Source organism: Panicum virgatum, chromosome 5K (genome assembly GCF_016808335.1).
Source record: "Panicum virgatum strain AP13 chromosome 5K, P.virgatum_v5, whole genome shotgun sequence".
Taxonomy (NCBI): Eukaryota; Viridiplantae; Streptophyta; class Magnoliopsida; order Poales; family Poaceae; genus Panicum; species Panicum virgatum.
Window position 1 is genome coordinate 12,214,044 of NC_053140.1, and position 21,678 is coordinate 12,235,721.

General features: G+C 47.2%; 2 protein-coding genes across 2 annotated transcripts; one reads left to right on the forward strand and one right to left on the reverse strand.

Moving 5' to 3' along the window:
• The first annotated feature begins 1,137 nt into the window (after positions 1–1,137).
• On the forward strand, positions 1,138–6,505 carry LOC120706378. Its single transcript, XM_039991008.1, has 4 exons — positions 1,138–1,635; positions 5,637–5,727; positions 5,810–5,944; positions 6,045–6,505. The coding sequence occupies exons 1-4, from the start codon at positions 1,430–1,432 to the stop codon at positions 6,354–6,356; spliced, it is 744 nt and encodes a 247-aa protein (XP_039846942.1). The 5' UTR covers positions 1,138–1,429; the 3' UTR covers positions 6,357–6,505.
• A 500-nt stretch (positions 6,506–7,005) lies between these two features.
• Positions 7,006–12,339, reverse strand: LOC120706380 (syntaxin-22-like). Its single transcript, XM_039991009.1, has 7 exons — positions 11,811–12,339; positions 11,136–11,229; positions 9,716–9,855; positions 8,687–8,761; positions 7,769–7,926; positions 7,563–7,663; positions 7,006–7,441 (listed from the first exon to the last, which is right to left on the reverse strand). The coding sequence occupies exons 1-7, from the start codon at positions 12,020–12,022 to the stop codon at positions 7,376–7,378; spliced, it is 846 nt and encodes a 281-aa protein (XP_039846943.1). The 5' UTR covers positions 12,023–12,339; the 3' UTR covers positions 7,006–7,375.
• Between the last annotated feature and the right edge of the window lie 9,339 nt (positions 12,340–21,678).

The window sequence follows — 21,678 nt, forward strand, 5'->3', positions numbered from 1 at the left end:
CCCCAACCAGGACAGCAGCATGGACGGAGCCATGAGCAGTGACGGAAGGCGCCGCATCCGCCCCTTCCAACACCGATCCAAAGGAGCAAAAGCACCGGCGCCCGACAAACAAGCCCACGGGTAAACCTAACCCTAACCCTATTATATAGCTAATATATACAGGGGAGGTCATCCGCCACCGATTCAACCAGTCAACCTCCTTCGACGCCGACGAGGACGCCAGAGGTGACGTCGACAGCGAATCGGCAGAGGAATCTCGAACTCGTGTGTCGCCGGTCTCTACCGTAGGGAAGGGATCAAGGGAAAGAAGAGTCGTGTTATAAAACATCTAACATTCTAAGGCCCTGTTTAGTTCCCAAAAAATTTCCGACAGTATCCGTCACATCAAATTTTTGGACACATGCATAAAATATTAAATGCAGTTGAAAAAAATAACTAATTACATAGTCTAACTGATTACCATAAGATGAATCTTTTAAGCCTAATTAGTGCATAATTGGATATTATTTGTTAAGTACGAAATGTGCTACAGTACCAAAATCTAATTTTTTCACCAACTAAACACACACTAACAGGCTAACACCCACTTATTTCGAGTAGGCCAAAGGGCCCAAATAACTCGAGCCAGGAATAACACTGTTTGTTTGCTCTACGCCCGCGCTAACCCAACATCTTCACTCATAATATCTCTACTATGATTGCTTGCCAAAAATAAATAATAATGATGAACCTGATGAGTACTATGTCGTTTTGGTATTTCTAGGTTTATAATTTTTGTTATGCATCTAAATATAATATATATTTAGATGAATAATGAAATTTTTGAATTTAGAAATACTAAAATGACCAGTAATTTGGAAGATGATTGATCACTTCAACTTCTCGAGCAACGCACTGCACGGATGCTCGCCGCGCTGCCGTTTCGGCAGGTGCTTGACGTCTCCCTCCTGGCGTCAGACGATTGGATGGGTGGCTCCGGTCCCCAGCCCTCGACAAACTCCAAGAGCTTGACGTCTGCTTCAACTCCTTCATTTTGCCTCTGATGCCTCGTTCTGCACTGCGGTTCGCGTCCACCCTCCACGTAGCTACATTCCGCTTCTGCAAATTCCCAGAAATCGCAGCTCAGCAGTACCAATTCAACAAGCTGCAGCACCTCGCACTTAGATCAGTGACTATCTCAGATGACTCTCTGCACGCCATGCTGGCTGGCTGCCCCGCTCTGGACAAATTTGTACTCAGATACGTCCATGATGGGTCTTCACTGGGACGGCAGGTGCCACCTTCTGCCCTGCACTTCTTGTCCAACATCCGCATTGCCGAATTTGGCGGTTGCCATTTTCCAGAAGCCATTGTCCACCAGGTCCACTTCCCTAACCTCTAGAGGCTCGTACTTCAAACTGTTACCATCTCAGAGGGCTCCTTACACGCCATGCTCTCCGGCTGCCCTGCTTTGAACAGCTTGACGCTGGGTTATAGCTCTGGCTTCCGCCAATTCAAAATCAACGCCCTCAAGCTTAAGTATGTCAACATGTATTTCCATGGCTCAGATGCAGATAGGCTACAGGAACTCATTGTTGAGAATGCCCCTTGTCTAGAAACACTTCACCACGAGGGTCCGTACAAAGACAACATGCACATCTCAATAATTTTTTTTTGAATCGTATCGGGGGGAAGATCCCCACCTACCATTCATTGAAATCATGGAGCAGTTTACAATCGGACCTCAGCAGTCTGAGGTAGAGGGAGTTACAAGGGGGTGAGATGAAGGAGAAGAAGGGAAGGGGAGACAGTTTACAATCCACTCACGCCAGACGTTTAGATCAGAGCGTAGTCTCCTATAGCGACAGGACCAAGCGTCCATGTCATTTACAATTCGACGGAGAATATCTTCAGGGGAGAGGTTTTGATGCTCGAAGATCATCGCATTCCGGGCCTTCCAGACATGCCAAAGAGTCAGCATCATCACATCACTTCGTATAGTCTCAGGGAGGTGGGGGGTGAATTCAAAATTCCATGGTTGTCTTAGAGTGTTTTCTTGCACAACAAACTGGAGCTTGTGCCAAACCACCCGCGCTTTGGAGCAGCCCAGAAAGATGTGCACGTCCGTTTCCAGGATGCCGGGACATTGCTCACACCAAGACTCCTCGCGGGTTTTGATGTTTCTGTGGAAGAGGTGAGCGCGTGTATTTAGCCGTCCATGGTGTAAAAGCCAGGTGAAGAATTTAACTTTTGTTGGCAAACGAGCATCCCAAACCCTGGCAATGTCTGCGACGGTAGCGGGAGTGTGCAGCACGTGGTAAGCATTGCGCGTGGAGAAGGGGACGAGCCCTTGAACATCAAGAAACCGCGTGTCCGGCTTGTCCCTCAAGGTGACTTGCGACAAATGATCAGTGAGCGCCAAGAACTCAGCTGCAGCAGCATGTGTGAGGCGAGGCCGGAGCTGCTGTCGGAGACCAGACCCCATCACAGCTTGGACAGTCGCCGCGTCAGAGACGGTGTGGGAGTAAAGGATAGGGAAACGCTCAGCTAAGGAGTCGTCAAGGAGCCACTTGTCATGCCAGAAGGAAACACGCACACCTCTACCAAGCTGGACTTTGGTTAGGGATCTGTACCGAGGCAGCTCCGTCAAGACCAGCTTGGAGAGATAGGAGTCAGGATCGCCGCCGAAATCATCCCCCGCATGAGAAATGAACCAACGTTTCCAAGGCAGGGGTTCATCCTCATGTAGTTTGTGGACAAACTTGAGGAGCAAACAATGATTCACATCCTCCATATTCTTAATACCGAGCCCACCAGCACTACGGCTCTGGCAAACGCGTTCCCAAGCAACGAGGCAGTTTGCCCCTGAGCACTTCTCCTCACTAGTCCAGAAGAAAGCTCTGCGCTTAGCATCCAGCAGGTCACGCACTGTCTTGGGTACAAGGGTAGAAGACATATAGTAGATGGGGAGGCTGCCCAGCACTGCGTTAACTAACACAATGCGGCCTCCAGCGCTGAGCAGACGGGCTTTCCAACCAGCCAAATAGCGGTCAAAAGAAGTTAGCAGGGGTTGGAAATCGGAGACCCGCAGTTTCTGTGGCGAGAGGGGCAACCCCAAATAGGCCTGTGGGAAGGAGGACCGTAAGCATCCTAGAATATCAGCCATCGTGGTTGCAGTAGCGTCATCCACGTTCATGGGACCAAAGGTGGATTTGTGGAAGTTGATGGCAAGTCCTGTTGCGGCTGAGAAGGAGTCCAGGATGTGTTTTAGGACAGACATGGAATGGACATCACCACGGGTGAGGATCAACGTATCGTCCGCGTACTGAAGAACAGGACAGGGAAGAGAACTGTCGATTGGGTGAACCAGATCACCATTCAGTGAGGCCTGTTGGAGCAGCCGCTGTAGAACGTCTGCAACAATGATGAAGAGGAAAGGCGAGAGGGGGTCGCCTTGTCTCAGACCGCGACGGCAGGGAATCCATCTCCCCGGAACACCGTTCAACAGCACCGCGGTCTTGCCACTACGCAGAATATTGGAGACCCAGCCTCGCCACCGAGAGTTGAAACCGCGGGCTTGAAGAATCGCGTCCAGGCTTTGCCATTCCACAGAGTCAAAGGCTTTTTTAAAATCAAGTTTGAGCACCGCCGTAGGAACGTTGCGTTTATGGCAACAACTAAGGAGGTCAGCTGCATAAATGAAGTTCTCCGCGATGCTCCTACCATGCACAAAACCGGTTTGATCCGGGTCAACAAGAGCAGGGATGTGAGGCTTGAGGCGGTTCACCATGACCTTGGAGAAGAGTTTCATCGGGCAGTTCTGTAGGGAGATCGGCCGGAAGCCATCTGCAGTGCGCACGCCTTCTTTTTTTGGGAGCAAAACGAGAAGAGCACGGTTGAGACCGTCCAGCTCAAGGCACCCCTCATAGAAATCACGGAAGAGATGCAGCACATCATCCCGAATAGAAGACCAGAAATGCCTGTAGAAGGAAGGCCCAAAACCGTCAGGCCCCCGGCTAGCATGAACATCCATAGCGAAGAGAGCATGAGTAATTTCTGTCATGGTGAAGGGGTCAGACATGTTGTCTGTGTTGACTGCAAAATGAGGATAAAGATCATGGAGGTTGAAGTCCCAGGCAGTCTCACGGGCTCTACCCAGAAGGTCTGAATAAAACGTGTTCAGAATTGTGCTTTTCGCGTCATGTGCAGAAGTAACAACCCCATCCTGCTCAAGGCAGGCAATCGCATTCCGACGGCGACGACCAGACGCAGCGGCATGAAAGAAGCGAGAGTTTTCATCCCAATCCATCGCCAGGCGAACATGAAAGCGCTGACGCCAGAATGCAAGCTTCTCAGAGTGGACATCCTGCAAGCCCAGGATGGCCGCACGCCGCAGAGCCGATTCATTGGGGTGAAGCGTTCGCTGTTCTTCCAGAAGGTCTAGGGCGTTAATCAGCACCTTAATGTCGTTCTCCCGGACTTGAACAGGTGTAAGCCGGCGAGACCAGGTACGGCAAGTGCTTCTGCAGTGTTTCAAACGTTGGACGAAACATTTCTCCGTGTTGCCAGTCACCGGCCGATCCCAGGCGGCCTAGATCAAGGGGGGGAAGTGGCGATGGTGCATCCACGAGTTCTCAAATCGAAAGCACACACTCCGAGGGATGCTGGTAGAAGCAGTCGCAACTAGAGGGACATGATCTGAGGCAAACCGCGAGAGAGAGCGGAGTGTCGTGTTAGGGAACACGGTGTCCCAGTCAAGACTCACAAAACAACGATCCAGGTGAACAAGCGTTGGCTCATCCCTGCGGTTGCTCCAAGTGTAAGCCCGATCGACCAACGGAATCTCGATTAGGCCAAGAGCGTTGATGACTTCGTTAAAGCGGTCCGCATCTGCAACGTTGAAGGAGCCGGTGTTCTTGTCGTCGGGAAATCTAGTGAGGTTAAAATCACCCAGGAGCATCCAAGGTGAGCTAATGGAGTCTGCAATCGAGGCCAGCTCACGGAAGAAAGCAGGCTTGTTCTCCCTGCTTGTAGGAGCGTAGACATTCGTTAGGGAAAAGGACACGGAATCTGCTCTGAGAGAGAGGCCAGAGGTCAGTGTGTAGGGAAGCGGTGAGGCGTTCTCCAGAGAGAAGACAGACGCGTCCCAAGCGGTGATCATGCCCCCCGAAACACCAACAGAGTCCCGAGTGACAAAGTTCGAAAGGCGCGCGGGAAGAAAAGAGTTGCGTTTCTGGTTGGAGACTGTGGGGAGCTTGGTTTCTTGCAGCGCCACAATGGAAGGCCGAACCGAGAGAAGTTCGGCAAGCACATCGTCACAACGGCTTGATTGCCCCAGACCGCGTACATTCCACGAAACAAAGGAGATTGTTCTGTTCATTCTAAAACGCAGCAGCACCCAGGAGCAAGAGAAAGACAGGGGACACGCAGCAGGTACTGAACTGAACTTAACAGAGAGTACGGAACAACACTGAGGAGCATACAAGTTACACCGGCCACTCCAAAGCCGGGACCCCAACCACAACTAAGCCCGAGCAAGGCATCAGGCCACACACACAATCTCCGGCCGAGCAAGGCATCAGGCCGAGCAACCCACAACTCCCAGGGAAGGGGGGGAGTAGCGCTTGCAAGAAGAACTGGATCAAGCAGCGCAGTACCATCTCAATAATTTCAGCACCAAAATTGAAGATTCTTGGCCGCCTCACTGATAACATTTCCAGGCTTGAGCTTGGCTTTACTGTTTTTAAGGTATACGTGACTTTCTTTGTTCTCAGCTTCACCACTTACGGCTATGCATTCCCTGTAAGTCACTGATATACCATACACTCAGGGATTGCCTGATGTTAGAATGGCTACAGTGATGCGCACTCTGAAGGTTTTAGCTCTCAGGCTTGATAAACTTAGACTGGATGTGGTTATTAACTTCATGAAATGCTTTCCCTGCGTGGAGAAATTGTACATCAAGGTTACCTTTTTTTTTTTGTTATTCTGTCTCCATTTTTTCCTTACCTTTCTATTACTTCAGCTTTGTTGTTCTGAGGCTTGGTATAATTATTCATTTTCAGACACCTACAGCCGGGGAAAACACACAGCGTCATTGTTCCCCGGGCCGTATTGAATGCTTTGATCACCACCTTAAGAAATTACAGATCAGTTACTATTCGGGCAAAAGACCACATGCTGAGTTTGCTAAGTTCTTTCTACTACTGAATGCGGGTGTGCTAGAGTCCTTGGTGCTTGATGCTTCTCGTAATAACAAATTTGGTTGGTGGATTGAAAATCAGCGGAGGCAGCTCTGCCCAGAGAAGAAAGCATCAGTTGGTGCTCAAATTGATTTCACTTTTGGTGATTGTTCCAGTTATCTTCGTGATGGTTAGGAGTTTCAGATCCATGTTAGTATAGACGTTGAAACTTTGCTATTCTTCTTTTAGGAGCTAATGTTCTATCCCATCCATGCTGTGTTGCGTGCATACTGTGCTAGTTCTCTTGTAATATATATGAAATCCTGATGCTATCATTTCAACCATCTGTGCTTCTGTCATTACTTTCTTTGTGAGTTTGTGAGTGATGATTGCAAGATGCTCATTCCTCCGTTAGTCAGTGCACGGAATCTGCAGTAGTCGTAGAATGCAGATCCAACCTGAACCTTCGGAGTGCACAGAAACCCAGTAGCTCTCGATGTGATTTCTGAACGTAACAATTTTGTTAATAGATTTAACCATGGCACTTTTATGTAAGTGATTAGATATTTAAAAAATTATTGTTTGTTGAATCTAGATCGGGTCATAGTTGCCAAATAAATTAGAGATGCAAGGGTACATTACGCAAGGGTAAGCAAATAAGGCACTGAGAAAAACGAGTACTATCCAAATAATATCACCCCTACGCTGTTTTGGGTTCAATAGCCACTCCTGTATTCTTTGTTTTTATCCATAATATCTCTAGTTAGATTGATTAGCAAAAAAAAGAGAGAAAAAAAACAATGATGAACCTGATGAGTACCATCTAATATCATCTGGCCACATGGGAGAAGGAACACCAAATTGATATATTGCAAATGATTTCTTACGGAATCAAGAAATGTCATGCCACAGATAATGTAAACCTCCTTGTTCTACAGCACGCATTCATCCAAGTTACATTACAGATATAAACAAAGAAGGCTGTGAGACAAGAGGCACTACGCTGACAGGAAACGATTATGCTTATATGAACTGATGCATTCCAGGCGCACACCAACACCACATACACCACCATACCACAACCAGAACGCCAACCACCACCTCCAGGCGGAAACCAGGATACATTCCTGACCGCATAGCAAAAATAACTTATGAAGGAATTCTTCGCGCTCAGCTTGATCAGATTTCGGAGCCTCAGGTGCCCTTCAAGCTTTTTAGGCTGCAAGGACTATTATCACTATGAGCAGGACAACTCCGAAAATGACCAGCAACAAGCATATCTGCAGCGAAGGGAGGGAAAGAGAATGTGTGGCCAAGTGAGATTGATGAAGATGGAGGATTTTGTTTCTCAAAAAAAAAAAGAAGGATCATGATAGTGTAGCAGAGGGCTCCTGAAATTACCAGTGAAGAGTTTGATTTCTGAGTTTTAGCAGCTTTTGAAAGCTGGCCTTTTGCCTGTGAAGTTGCAACAACTGCATTCTCTATATGGGAGTCAATGTCATCTGCAGCAAAATAAGAGAAACGGAATTAGATGGGAAAATAGGCAGGCCTGCTTTGAACATATTGAAATGCAGATATCTCATCTATCATCCCAACAGGTCACATACCAATCATTGCTCCTTGATCGTGGACTAGCACAGCAAGATCTTTGAAGATTTCGTTTACTTCAGTAATTTGGTGTTGAATCTCTTGTATCCCCTGATCCCTCTCCTCAATGATGGCCTCGTTGAACACAATTTCATTATCCAAGAAGACAAGCTCTTGCCTGTGGTAAATCAAAGATTGATTAGCACCATGTGATATTCAGAAAAGAGTAAAATGCACTGGGGGTCCTTAAACTAGTGAGGGTGTGTCAAGTAGGTCCACGAGGGAGGGTCCGCCGTCCGTGCCGGCCGCTCGCTCGCCCGTCGCCGCGTTGCCTCGATGCCCGGCGCCGGGAGGGGAGCGGAGCCGCCGGGGGGCAGGGGCGGCGCCGCTGGAGGACGGCCGCAGGCCGGAACAGGGGAGGGGGCGGGTGGGAGAGAGAGAGGAGGCTGGGAGTGAGGAGAACCGACGTGGCAGGCCACGTAGGCGGTCAGACCCGGTCAAAGGGGTTTTGGACCTCCAGTGACACACTTAAATAGATTAGGGGGCCGAATCTGCATTTTCGGAGTTCGTGGACCTACTTGACACACCCTCACTAGTTTAAGGACCCCCAGTGCATTTTACTCTTCAGAAAATGACCATTTTTAAGGGAAAAAAGCTTTACTCTTGACATGAAAAGAAAGGGGGGTATGCTTTTCCAAGCATCGTGTATATCAACAAGGGATACATGTGGCCAAAGTGAACACAAGCTAATAAATCTATTTATTTATTTGTCCACAACAGGCAAGCCCAAATTTTATTACTAGCAAAAGCAATGAAATTACAGCATATCCAAAGATATCAAGAAATAAAAGAAATCTAAACAAAGTAGATCTGCAAACTCGACAGAACCTGTACAAAATAAGTAGTTCCAGAAAACACAACAGGCATAATCAACTTACCTTCTAGATTCCAGAAGCTGTGTTCGCTGCTCAGCCAACTTATCAGCACCATCATTCACCTCGCTTGAGTTGTAGCTGCAAAACGTGGCCACTCTTGAGGTTAGGCATATGATAGTAATAAACTGAGACAGTTTTAGAATAAACAAAGGCAAACGAGAAGAAAAGAAAAAACGGATAAAACCTATTGAGTCCACATATTACAGAAGTTATTACAGAACAAGGCATAGAAACATGACGGAAAATGTCAGAAGGCCATAGTTTACTGTAACTAACTATTTCCCATGAAGAGGCAACTAAAATAAACTATGCAGGGTGAAATATTTTGTCATGTGAAATCAAGAACGCCACATTTTCCCTAACTTGCAAAAATGTGTGCCCATACAAAATAAGATTATGACAGCTGGGCTCAGGGGATAGCAAACCACAGCTGCAGTCATTAACTAAATGCTAGTGCTTAGTCAAACGAGGTTAACTTTGTTGTGCAAAAATGTGGTAGTGAACACAACTTCTTTCCATAAGAAGACAAATAAGAAATTATTAACTATAAGGGCTCATCTTAGAACAGAATATAATTCTGATATTTAGGTCTATGGCAGGTTGGATTAGCTTAAAATTGTCGGGTAACTTTGCACCAGAATTGACAATGCCCCATAAATATACTGTGGAAGTGTGTATGCCATGATTGATAAAACTGAGGACAGTTGGTTGAGAACAGATACGTCCTAAAAGCCATCACAAACTGTTTGCTATAATTAACTCAAATTCATATATGCATCTTTGTGATGTTAATGGGAATCTTACTACACTTAACAACTGGCTGGCAAAAATCTTGATCATTTCATTCATTGGACTTTTATTATTCTAACAGAGGCGTGATATAGTTTCCAGGCATTCTACTGTCAGGACTACCAGGAAGGCTAGAAATGAATAACGAATCAAAGTAACTACATGACATTCAATTCATCTTGAAGAAGGGGAAAAAAGCCTGTAGTATGGCAACAAAGCAGAAAAATATGTGCAGCAAATTACCTCTGTGGCAGACCTGCTTGAGAAATAAAAGGTGCATATGCAGCTTCTCTCTCTACTGCTAACCGTTGAGCTTTCTGGAATTCTTTAAGGACTGCTTGGAAATCCTTAGCTAGCTTTGCATCAGCAATCTTCTTGGTAGCCTGCAGTTTAATATGATGCCATAAACACAAATTGTAATAAGATAGACTATAAACATACAAACAAAAACAAAAATTTTCCCAAGTAATAAAGGAATGAGCATGGGTAACTAATAAATGACTAACACTAAACACAGCAGCTGGTATAAGATTCGTCTTAAATCCACAATTTAAAATCTTGATACTATCTTTTTTATCACTATGAATGCCACCATGCCAGAATATGAATCCGAAGCATGCTGTAATAACGAAAGAAAGTAATATTGTCATCTACTTAGAAAATTCATCTATATTCCTGTTAATTCAGGCAAAATTAAACAAAACAAAACACACAGCATAATAAATCTTCCCAGTAAGAGTACATGAGTCATCTCTGTTCAGTTACTCCCTTCTTGTATACTTGCAATGAAGACAAAAATGTTTGCGTTGCAAGTTGTCCTACTAAAAGGCAGCATATTCAGGAGCTAAGTGCTGCAGAAATGTGCATGCTGCGTTAGATTTGTTCCATACAAGGATGGTTGGATTTGGAACAACAATATACATGATAGGCTAGGGTAGCACCAATTGAATTAAATCTTGTCCAACAACAATTCAGATGGTTCGAATATACCCTGCGGAGACCTCCAGAGGCACTAGCGCATAGTGGACTCCTATGACACAGCAACAATACGGAAAGGAGGCAAGGGTCTGTCAAACCCAAAATTGAAGAAGGCAGTAAAAGGGACTAGAACGGGTCAAATATACCCAAACAAGTCCTTCAGTAAAAAACATGTGGAAATCAGCAATCCACATGCTTGAGATATGATCTAGGCTAGACCCCTAGTAATATGAAATTATTAATACCTTTTTACTTTTCATGTGTTGTTACTTTTTTATTGGTGGCTCGTTGTGTTTCATCTCTAGCCTTCCCCAACTTGCTTAGGACTGAAAGCCTTTGTTGTTGGTCGTGTAAATTTAGTTCAAAGCACAGAACCAAATGAATAGCAAAACAACTAGCCTACATAAATATGAATATTTATTCAATTTGTTCCCACATTAGAGGAGAACGCCAAGGCTACATTATGAAACAATGAAATTAACAATGCAAACAGAGCATGGTTCTCAATCTCATCATATCTTATTGAAAAATGAAAAAAGAATACAAAATGCTTTGGACCATAAAACAGAATAAAGCTGTTATACTTAAACTCTTATAATTAAAATGAACAAAAAGCTGCAGGCAAAATGGCAAATACAGTTAAGAATCCTCATATAATTATATAGAGATAGAGATAGGCACATACACTAACTTCGACGCGATGATCCGCCTCACTGGCTTGTTTAAGCTTGTCCGATGTATCCTTCACTAGTTGTGTTATGTGTTGCCGTGTTTTATGTCTGCAAGCAACAGCAACTGAAATGTTAGCTTGTCACATCAAAACGATTTCAAATATTAAACAAACTTTGCCTCACCTACAGTCTGCAAAAGTTAAGGCAGCAGGGCTTAACTAAAGTTTTTTTTAACTCAATTTCAAAAATTCAACACAGCATGAGAAAGACGTGAACTAATAAATCCTGTAAAATTTCATAATGAATGACCATATAGAAATTGATGCCAGACCATTGAAAGTTTGAAACTACATTCTTTGGGTAGGTTATATGGTTTGATTCGTTCAGTTCAACCTCCACGAAGGCTACCAGCTAAACCACGAATCAGGAATGGCAAGGAATGGAGTCGGCAAATCGAACACGCAAGCAACTCCACAGAAAATACGGGGAGAATTAAGCCCTAAGCAACCCTTAGCAGCAAGCATCGATGCATCCACAACAAACGGGGACGAAACCTAAATCGAGATCACAACCGAGGCCGCAGAATTCTCCCCAAACCCCGCGGGACCGAACCGATTGATCGTAGGGCCAAGCCGAGACGCGGCAGGCAGATTTGCGGATGGGCGGTGGGTAAGGTAGGGCGGACGCACATCCTGTCGCGGAGGTCGGGGGTGTCCTTGGGCGTGCCGAGCGTGTTGACGAGGCGCTGGAACGTGGCGACGGCGGTGTTGATCTGGAAGACGCCCGACGCGACGGCCTGCGACGCGCCGGCGCCGCCCGCCGCGGGGCCCCGGCCGTTCCGCCGCGCGCCGCCCAGCGGCGCCCCGCGGACGTTGCCCGCCTCCAGGTCCTGGAAGCTCATCCTCCTCCCTCCCTCCCCTGCCCTACCGCCGCTCGATCGGCGGGCGCACCTCCCGCGGCTCGGATCGAAGGCTGCGAGGGATGGCGGGACGAATCCGGTCGCGGCCGGCCGAGAGGGGGAACTGGGAATCGGGGGAGGCCGCGTCGCCTGCCTCTCTCTCTCTCTCTCTCTCTCTCTCTCTCTCTCTCTCTGTGGATTGATTGGGGATTCCGGAATTCACTCGCGGGTAGGGGGCAGGGGGAGGAGGAAGGAAGGACTGGAGGAGCAGGCGGCAATTAACTTTTGTCGCGGGGGATTAATTATGCGGTTGCCTCGGGGGCCAGCCGCTCGCTCGCTCGGCCAGGTTGCTCGCCGGCTTGACCTCGGCTGTTGGCTGGGTCGCGTGCGGCCGGGGTTGGTTTTGGTGGGGCGCGTTTGGAATTGCCCCGCTTGGGTCACGCCACGCGCGCCGGGCCGCCGGCGGGCAGAGGGGCCTGGCCAACTGACCAAAAGAAGACCGGGCGCGCCTCGGATTAACGGTGAGTTAATTAATCGTTAATCTACTGGGGATCGGATTTTGTTTAGACGGCCAGCCCTGCTAGTTTGGATGAGCGGCCTGCGATTTGTTGGTGATCAGGGAACGGGCAAAATTGGTGCGCGCGAGGCGAGCAAGGAGTACAGTTAACAAACAATTCACCGGTGAAGGAAACGAGGGAGAGATTAGTCGGCAGCGTCGACGTGGCGGCGAAGGAACTTCGAGGAAGAATGCTTGGCTGGGGCCGCGAGGTGAGGTTGAGAAGGACGGGCAACCTCACCAGTCGCCGCGCCGGGAATGGTTCTTCTCCGGGCCAGCTTTATGCGGACGGCACGGCGCGGAGTCTCGTTTGTTTTCGCTGATGGCGCTCCGACCCTTTTAGCCCAAACAACCTGTTTTCATCAGTTCTAATAAAGAAGAAAAAAGACAACCTGTATTTTCTGTCGCGGTGCCGTATCGGCGTGGAGTGATGATGGGCACGACTGGCCTGGCCGGCTCGTGCTCCCCCAGGCTACGTGCCGAAGCTCCCCTTTTCCTTCGTCGTCATCATTTGTAGTTTTCTTTTCCAGGGCATCCGAGAACGGAGATGTTTCCCCCTCGGCTCCTCCCATCATGTCGTGCTCGTGCATGCTGCTTGCCACCACGGTGCTTCGCGGTCTTTTGACCTTCCTTGTTGCTGCGGCCATTTTTCTTTTCTTTTCATCAGGTAGGAAAATGCCAAAAAATGGTAGTAGTAGTAGTTTTTTTTTTTTGAGAGGGAAATGGGGGTAGTGGTAGTAGTAGTTCAGGCAACGGCGGCACCACGCTCGATCGGCCCACAAGTCAAAATGTTAGTTCGGGACTACGAAACCAAAGCCGTGTTCCTATTCCTAGCCCAGGAGTCCAGCACAGCGCATGCAGCCGGCTGCGTTGGACCAGTTCATTCAGGCCAGTACTCTCAGACATGGCCCGCCGACTGACCGATCGAGTTCGAACCACACACACCACCAGTCCACCACCCTCGACAGGGTCTCAGCTTTCACTGCTTGAAAAACTCTCATTAGTTCCGGGCAGAAACCCCCGGTTAGTATTGGTTTTCCGCTCAGTACCGCTTCTCCGGTACTAAGTGTGCGTGCACTTAGTACCGGTCAGACGGCCCGGTACTAAACGGCCTGTTTAGTACCGGTTGGTAATACCAGCCGGTACTAAACTGCTGGCCACGCCAGCAGCTAGGCCGAGCAGTTTAGTACCGGTTGGTGTTACCAACCGGTACAAAAAGAAGTTTTTTTCTTTTTGATCCTTTATATTTGTTATCTTTTTCTTTCAATTTCAATTAATTAGTATTAGTAGTCGTACTCGTAGCGGTTTGTGTATTCGTACTCGTACTCGTATCTAGAATTCGTATTTGTATATGGAGCAAAGCAAATAAAAGAAATTATATACATACATGAATAAAAGAAATATTAGAAATTATATACATAAAACACAATAATATTTACAAGTATGAATTCTCATAAGTTTTTTCCGACAAATTCTTCAATAATTCTAATCATCTTCATCGTCATCGGCACCGGCATCCTTCTTGCGGCGTTTCTTGAGTTGTTCAGCTCGAGCCACACTTATCATTCGATCGGAATAAAATTCACCTTTTGGATTTATCACCTCATCCAATAGGAATCCACAGAGTCCTTCTTGAATAGCCCTGATTCTTTCTGGTTCGATGATGTTCTCTTTCATATGGCAAATCTGTCAAGTACAAATAAACACCAATATTTTAATTTAGTACCTGCATGGAATTAGATGCAAAAACTTGTTACTAATGTTATACGTACTTCGAATGTTTCTTGTGTCATCCTCTTGGTTGTTTTGCAAAAATAATGCATGTGCTCACATACGTAGTATCCGTAGAGGTTGGTTCCTTGATTCTGTCTCAAACACTATATACATATATACATGTTATGAAACATTCATGTTGTTTGAATAAATGAAAGTAGATGTGTGATATTTGTACCGGCTTGTTATAGTTGAATTCAAGTTCAGTCGGTGTTGACGTGACTCCTAATTTTGCTTTGAGGAACCGAGACCATACCCTTTGCATGATGTGTACGAGATCTTGAAATTTTTCTGGTGGCTTCTTCAAGGAGTCCCACACAGTAACTCGGGACCGATGGATTTCGATCACAAGTAGGATCCAGTGAAAACTGTTGATACATATATATGGATAGAAGAAATGTTAGATATATACATTTATTGGCTAATTGAAGTGACTAAATAAAGTCAAAGGACTCACTCGAAGTTGTACGGAAGCAGAATAAATGTGCGATCGTGCTTCCATTCCAAGGACATGACTATATTATTCTCGGTCCGATTAGGATATTGGTGTACACTCTCCTCATGTATAACATTCGGATCCATGAAGCCAATGTTGTAAATCCCGCTCTTCCGGCATTCTTGTAATTTCATCCTGCACAATTACAAATAAAAGGAGAGAATGTGAAATCAAAACGACTTAGTAGAGCTAGAGTATAGAATAGACAGAAAACACTAACATAGCCCATACACTGACGAGGGACTTGTCTAGGGCGTCTTGATGGAATAGAAACAAAAAATGATCAAAATTGATCCAAATGTCATCCACCCCCCGATAGAAATGAGTATGTTTAATTCGAGCGGCTAGCATTATATACCCCTCTGCACATGCTTTCAAGTACCACTGATGGAACTCACGCATTCTTGTTGGTAGGGTGTCAATCAACTCTGACCACATCAGAGCTTCCCCCAATACAAATGGCTTTCTTCCTGCCCCTTCGTGAATCGGGATTTTTTTCATGACTTAGGAGCTAAGCTTTTGTGAGGTTTCTTTCCTTGACAAACTCAGCAGTAGCTTCATCCTCTTTTGAAAGCACTACTAGAGGGGGTACCTTTTTTGGATTGTTCTCCGAGCTGGGGAACTCTCTGGTTCTCTCGCCAGTTACTCTTCTTCTTCCAAGACTTTGTGATCGAGCTGTCATAGTCCGACATCAGTGGAGGCTTTGGTTGGCACATCATGGATAGAAAGAATTTCTTCGCTGCTGGATCCACTGGTTTCTTTGGCTTCAACTGCTTGCGCATGTCTTCTTGCACCCAAGCAGTCAATTCCTCTAGAGTCATTTCGTAACCTGACTTTTCTGGCGCGGGCTTCTCTTTCTTCTTTTGTTCTTGGGTCTTCTTCGGCCTTGGAGGTGGCGGTGGTGGCACCCAAGCAGATTTCTTCTTCTTTGCGGGGGGAGGAGATGGCGGAGGTGGACTAACACTGGGCTCCCCGGAAGCGGCTGGTGACGGCGATGGACTAACGCTGGGGTCCTAGACCACGGCCGGTGACGGTGGATCCACACTGGGGTACCCTTGAGCAGCTGGCAGTGACCTCGGAGACGGGCTAAGATCCCTTCCTGCAATTCTTATATACTGTTTTTTCCAACAGATCCAAGTGTGGAGGGCCTGTCCTAGTTTCTCTTCTCCATCGCCTCTAGGGATCTCGCGGCCCCACGCTCGATCGGCCCACAAGTCAAAATGTTAGTTCGGGACTACGAAACCAAAGCCGTGTTCCTATTCCTAGCCCAGGAGTCCAGCACAGCGCATGCAGCCGGCTGCGTTGGACCAGTTCATTCAGGCCAGTACTCTCAGACATGGCCCGCCGACTGACCGATCGAGTTCGAACCACACACACCACCAGTCCACCACCCTCGACTGGGTCTCAGCTTTCACTGCTTGAAAAACTCTCATTAGTTCCGGGCGGAAACCCCCGGTTAGTACTGGTTTTCCGCTCAGTACCGCTTCTCCGGTACTAAGTGTGCGTGCACTTAGTACCGGTCAGACGGCCCGGTACTAAACGGCCTGTTTAGTACCGGTTGGTAATACCAGCCGGTACTAAACTGCTGGCCACGCCAGCAGCTAGGCCGAGCAGTTTAGTACCGGTTGGTGTTACCAACCGGTACAAAAAGAAGTTTTTTTTTCTTTTTGATCCTTTATATTTGTTATCTTTTTCTTTCAATTTCAATTAATTAGTATTAGTAGTCGTACTCGTAGCGGTTTGTGTATTCGTACTCGTACTCGTATCTAGAATTCGTATTTGTATATGGAGCAAAGCAAATAAAAGAAATTATATACATACATGGATAAAAGAAATGTTAGAAATTATATACATACATGGATAAAACACAATAATATTTACAAGTATGAATTCTCATAAGTTTTTCCCCGACAAATTCTTCAATAATTCTAATAATCTTCATCGTCATCGGCACCGGCATCCTTCTTGCGGCGTTTCTTGAGTTGTTCAGCTCGAGCCACACTTATCCTTGGATCGGAATAAAATTCACCTTTTGGATTTATCACCTCATCCAACAGGAATCCATAGAGTCCTTCTTGAATAGACCTGATTCTTTCCGGTTCGATGAGGTTCTCTTTCATATGGCAAATCTGTCAAGTACAAATAGACACCAATATTTTAATTTAGTACCTGCATGGAATTAGATGCAAGAACTTTTTACTAATGTTATACGTACTTCGAATGTTTCTTGTGTCATCCTCTTGGTTGTTCTGCAAAAATAATGCATGTGCTCACATACGTAGTATCCGCAGAGGTTGGTTCCTTGATTCTGTCTCAAACACTATATACATATATACATGTTATGAAACATTCATGTTGTTTGAATAAATGAAAGTAGATGTGCGATATTTGTACCGGCTTGTTATAGTTGAATTCCAGTTCAGTCGGTGTTGACGTGACTCCTAATTTTGCTTTGAGGAACCGAGACCATACCCTTTGCATGATGTGTACGAGATTTTGAAATTTTTCTAGTGGCTTCTTCAAGGAGTCCCACACAGTAACTCGGGACCGATCGATTTCGATCACAAGTAGGATCCAGTGGAAACTGTTGATACATATATATGGATAGAAGAAATGTTAGATATATACATTTATTGGCTAATTGAAGTGACTAAATAAAGTCAAAGGATTCACTCGAAGTTGTACGGAAGCAGAATGAATGTGCGATCGTGCTGCCCTTCCAAGGACATGACTATATTATTCTCGGTCTGATTAGGATATTGGCGTACACTCTCCTCATGTATAACATTCGGATCCATGAAGCCAACGTTGTAAATCCCGCTCTTCCGGCATTCTTGCAATTTCATCCTGCACGATTACAAATAAAAGGAGAGAATGTGAAATCAAAACGACTTAGTAGAGCTAGAGTATAGAATAGACAGAAAACACTTACATAGCCCATACACTGACGAGGGACTTGTCTAGGGCGTCTTGATGGAATAGAAACAAAATGAAGCGTCCCCTCATAAGAGAAGACTTAAATGTGATACAAACATCAGTCCCAAGAGGCTGATGACACATTTATTACATCAGATAGTTCATCACCGTACAACTCTACGCGGTAGTGAGCAGAGAAGCGCCACTATCGCGAGGATTACAACCCACACCCACACAACGATATTAATTACAAAAGGGGGTCATCAGAGTCTTGCGCCATGCGGCATCTCCTGCGGGTGACCCTAATCCACAGGCAAGACTGGGTGCAGGACGGTACCCTACTCGACGTCGTCAGGAACGAAGTCTGGGTCTTCCTCTGTAAAAATTAAGAATGGGGTGAGTACAAACGTACTCAGCAAGTCCAACCACACCCACGGAGGGGGAATAAACAGAGTATAATGCACAGGGTAATTCAAGGATAAGGTTAAGGCTTACTTTTGCGGAAAGCAATATTTTATGCAAAGGTTCATTTTGAAAGAAAACATTTCCAAAACCAGTTTCCTTGTACCGAGTAACACGAAGGGTTGATCCACACAGGATCCAAGTTTTAGATTGCTACCGGACTCCTCATCCGCCGTAGCACACGGCACAACTGCCGGACACTTTACCAAAACAACTCACGCCAACCCATCCCAGAATAAACACTAGTTATGTGACCACACTGTAACTCGCCCAGTACCGTGGGCACGGCTATTCGAATAGATTTTAACTCTGCAGAGGTGTGCAACTTTACCCACAAGCGGGGTACCGCAACTCGATCACCTTAGTGTCGGTGCAGATTCCAACAAAGCCATTACCCACCTTAGCTAGACCTGACTAGCCATCACGGGATGCACCAAGGGGTCATTGACCTATCACAGAGGTTTTAACCGGGGCATAAGTCACACAGAGCTAATCCCTTCTCCTTGATCACCTGTTGCTCTCAGCTCTCCTAATGGCTATCAGACTAACTAGTGGGGTTTATGCTAAGCCGTTGCCCATTCAACGGTCGAGTGGTTTGTACGATAGTGGAGTTAGGTGAGATGACACCAACTCGGTCCTTAGTGGTGACAAGATGGATATCTCTCTTCCTTGCTCTGCCACACAGGCATAAGCACACCAAACGGCAAATCACACAGAAATGCCATCCATCCCGTCTAGACTTATCTTTCGAAAATTCCACTTTTATCCCTTCTCCCACACACACACACGTTTTCTTTATAAAACAAGTTGTATAAGGCCCTAAGCGTTCTTGCATCGATTAACGTCCAAGCAAAACCAGACATTAATCTAGGTGGTCAAGGAATGGTTATAACAAATCAAGGGGTGGCTATCCAACCGTGTTTTCAGCAGGCAAAACATACGCAATTTTTTAAAACAGGCCAATAGGTTGTGTTTATAAAAACTAGGACAAAAGTATGCATCAAAGGATGGGATTGAACTTGCCGTCTTCAAAGCCTTCGGGGAGGTCCTGGTCGAAGCACTGTCCTTCGGGTTCGGGTGGTGGAACTGGTCCTCGTTCGCCTGCTCACAGTACTGCTCGTCGATGGGTTCTCCCTCGTTCACACCGTGATCTACGACGCATACAAACATGCACACAATCAAGAAACATAAATAAAAGTTTTTTTGTTGAGCTCGAATCGGAAATAGTTAAGATATGGAGTTCGGAGTAATATTTTTGGGTGGTTTCCTAATGGCATGGACAAAACTATGTTATGAGAGGCGTGATAAAGTTTTAGGTCGATCCGAGGTTGTTTGGCGCATGAAATTATAGGTTATATAAAGGTTTAGGGGTTAAATCAGAGTCCAGGGGCCTATTTGCAATTATTTCTGAGCGTGGAAGGGCCTGATCATAATTTCTAGAAATATCCGGGACATACTGAAAAGGTGTAGGGGTCTATTTATAAATGTGTTATATAGTGGAAGGGTCTGTTTTGAAATATAATAAAGGGGAGGGCTTCTTTTGGAAAAAGGTTAGAAAGGTGGAAGGGTTCTTAAAGAAATAATGAGAAGGAGAGGGGCCTTTGGGCAAAAATCCCTTTCCTCTCCCTTCTCCCTTCCCGCAGAGCAGGGGAGGAGCGCTTGGGGCGCCGGCGTCGGCCCTCGCCGGCGACCCAAGGCATGGTGGCGGCCCGGGTCATGAGAAAAAGGAAGAGGGGCCCATGGGAGATCGAGTCCCCCCCCTTAATTTGGGCGAAGGAGGCCCGAACCCAGGGAAAAAGGAGGAGGTGACCTCGGGGGTCCTAGTGCCTACCTCGGCTCGAGCTGTGGTGCAGCAGGGAGGGGAGCTCCGCGGTGGCCGGCGTCCTGGGGTGGCAGCAACGGTGGGTGGCGGCGTTGGGGCTCGGGGAGAAGGCTAGGAGCGGCGGTGGCAGTCGTGGAGGTGAAGGGCGACGCGGGTGGCCCTTTTATAGGTGAAATGAGGCGGTGGAGCGGTGGTGGTCGGTGGGGAGGCCGGCGAGCGGTGCGGGGCGGTGTTAATGGTGCTCGGCGTCGCGGAGCGGAGCGGCGCGAGCGGCGAGGCGCGCACTGGTGACGCGACGCCTCGGGTAGGCAGCGAGCGGCGCAGGCAGCGCTGTGCGAGCACAGGAAAGTGGCAGCAGCGAAGCAAGGGCGCCGCACGTGGGTCTGTGCGCGTGAGCGGCCCCAGGAGCAGAGGCGAGTGGGGTCGGGCGGCCAGCGTGTGTCGCGGCCACGCGGTGCGCGTACGCACGCGTGCGTTGAGGCAGCGAGGATGCTCGGCGTCGGCGAGCGGCTTAGCAGCGGCGTCGCGACGGGCGGCGTGGCGGGTGGCCCGTGCGCGTGGAGCACGCGCGTGCGCACGCGCAGCGTGGGCAGGCACGCGCGAGGGCTGGGCTGGGAGCGGCCGGGGCGAGCGCGGCTGCTCTGCAGTGCGCGGGAAAGAAGGGGGGAGAGAGAAAGGAGAGAGAGGGAGAGGAGAGAAAAAGGAAAGAGAGATAAAGAAAAGAGAAAAAGGAAGAAGGGAAAGAGGAGAAAAAGAAAAGGAAAAAGGAAAAAAGGAAATGGAGGAAAGAAAAGAAAAATGGGAAAGAAGAAAAAGTGAAGAAGGAGAGGGAGAGCGAGCGCGCGCCGGCGGCGATTGCGGCCCCGGTCGGCCACGCGCAGCGTTCGCGTGCGCGCGCGGAACGAGGGCCACAGAGAAATGGTTCGGGGATGGGACATCGGTGTTTGGAACAGAGAAAAGGTTCCGGAAATTAGGGTTTAGGGTTTACTGAGCTCAACGATGAAAATTATTTTTAAAATTATTTTTAGCGTGTGATTTATTTGGTAAGTTTTTCAGGATGTCGCAAACCTACCCCACTTAAAATGAATCTCATCCTCGAGATTCGGCTGGCTCCTAAACAGGTGGGGAAACTCCTTCTTTAGAGCGTCTTCGCGTTCACACGTAGCTTTTTCTACTCCGTGTCTGCTCCACTGAACTCTGCAGATTCGTACTTCGGAGTTTCTTGTCTTCCTCATGACTGTGTCCAGGATTCTGACTGGTATTTCCTTGTATCGCAGGTCTGGCTGCAGATCTATCTTTTCTACGGGCACGTGTTCTGCCTCGGGTACCCTTGAACATCTCCTGAGCTGGGACACATGGAATACCGGGTCTATATCAGACATTCCCTCTGGTAACTCCAACCGGTATGCTACAGCTCCGACTTTCTTCAGAACTCGGTATGGACCAATGTACCGAGGGGCCAACTTTCCTTGTACTTGAAATCTTCGGGTTCCTCGAATGGGTGACACCTTGAGATAAACAAAATCTCCTGGGTTGAAGCTTATTTCCCGTCTTTTCTTATCTACGTAGCTCTTTTGCCTTGACTGGGCTGCTTTCAGTTTTTCTCTAATCTGGGCAACTATTTCTTCCACTTC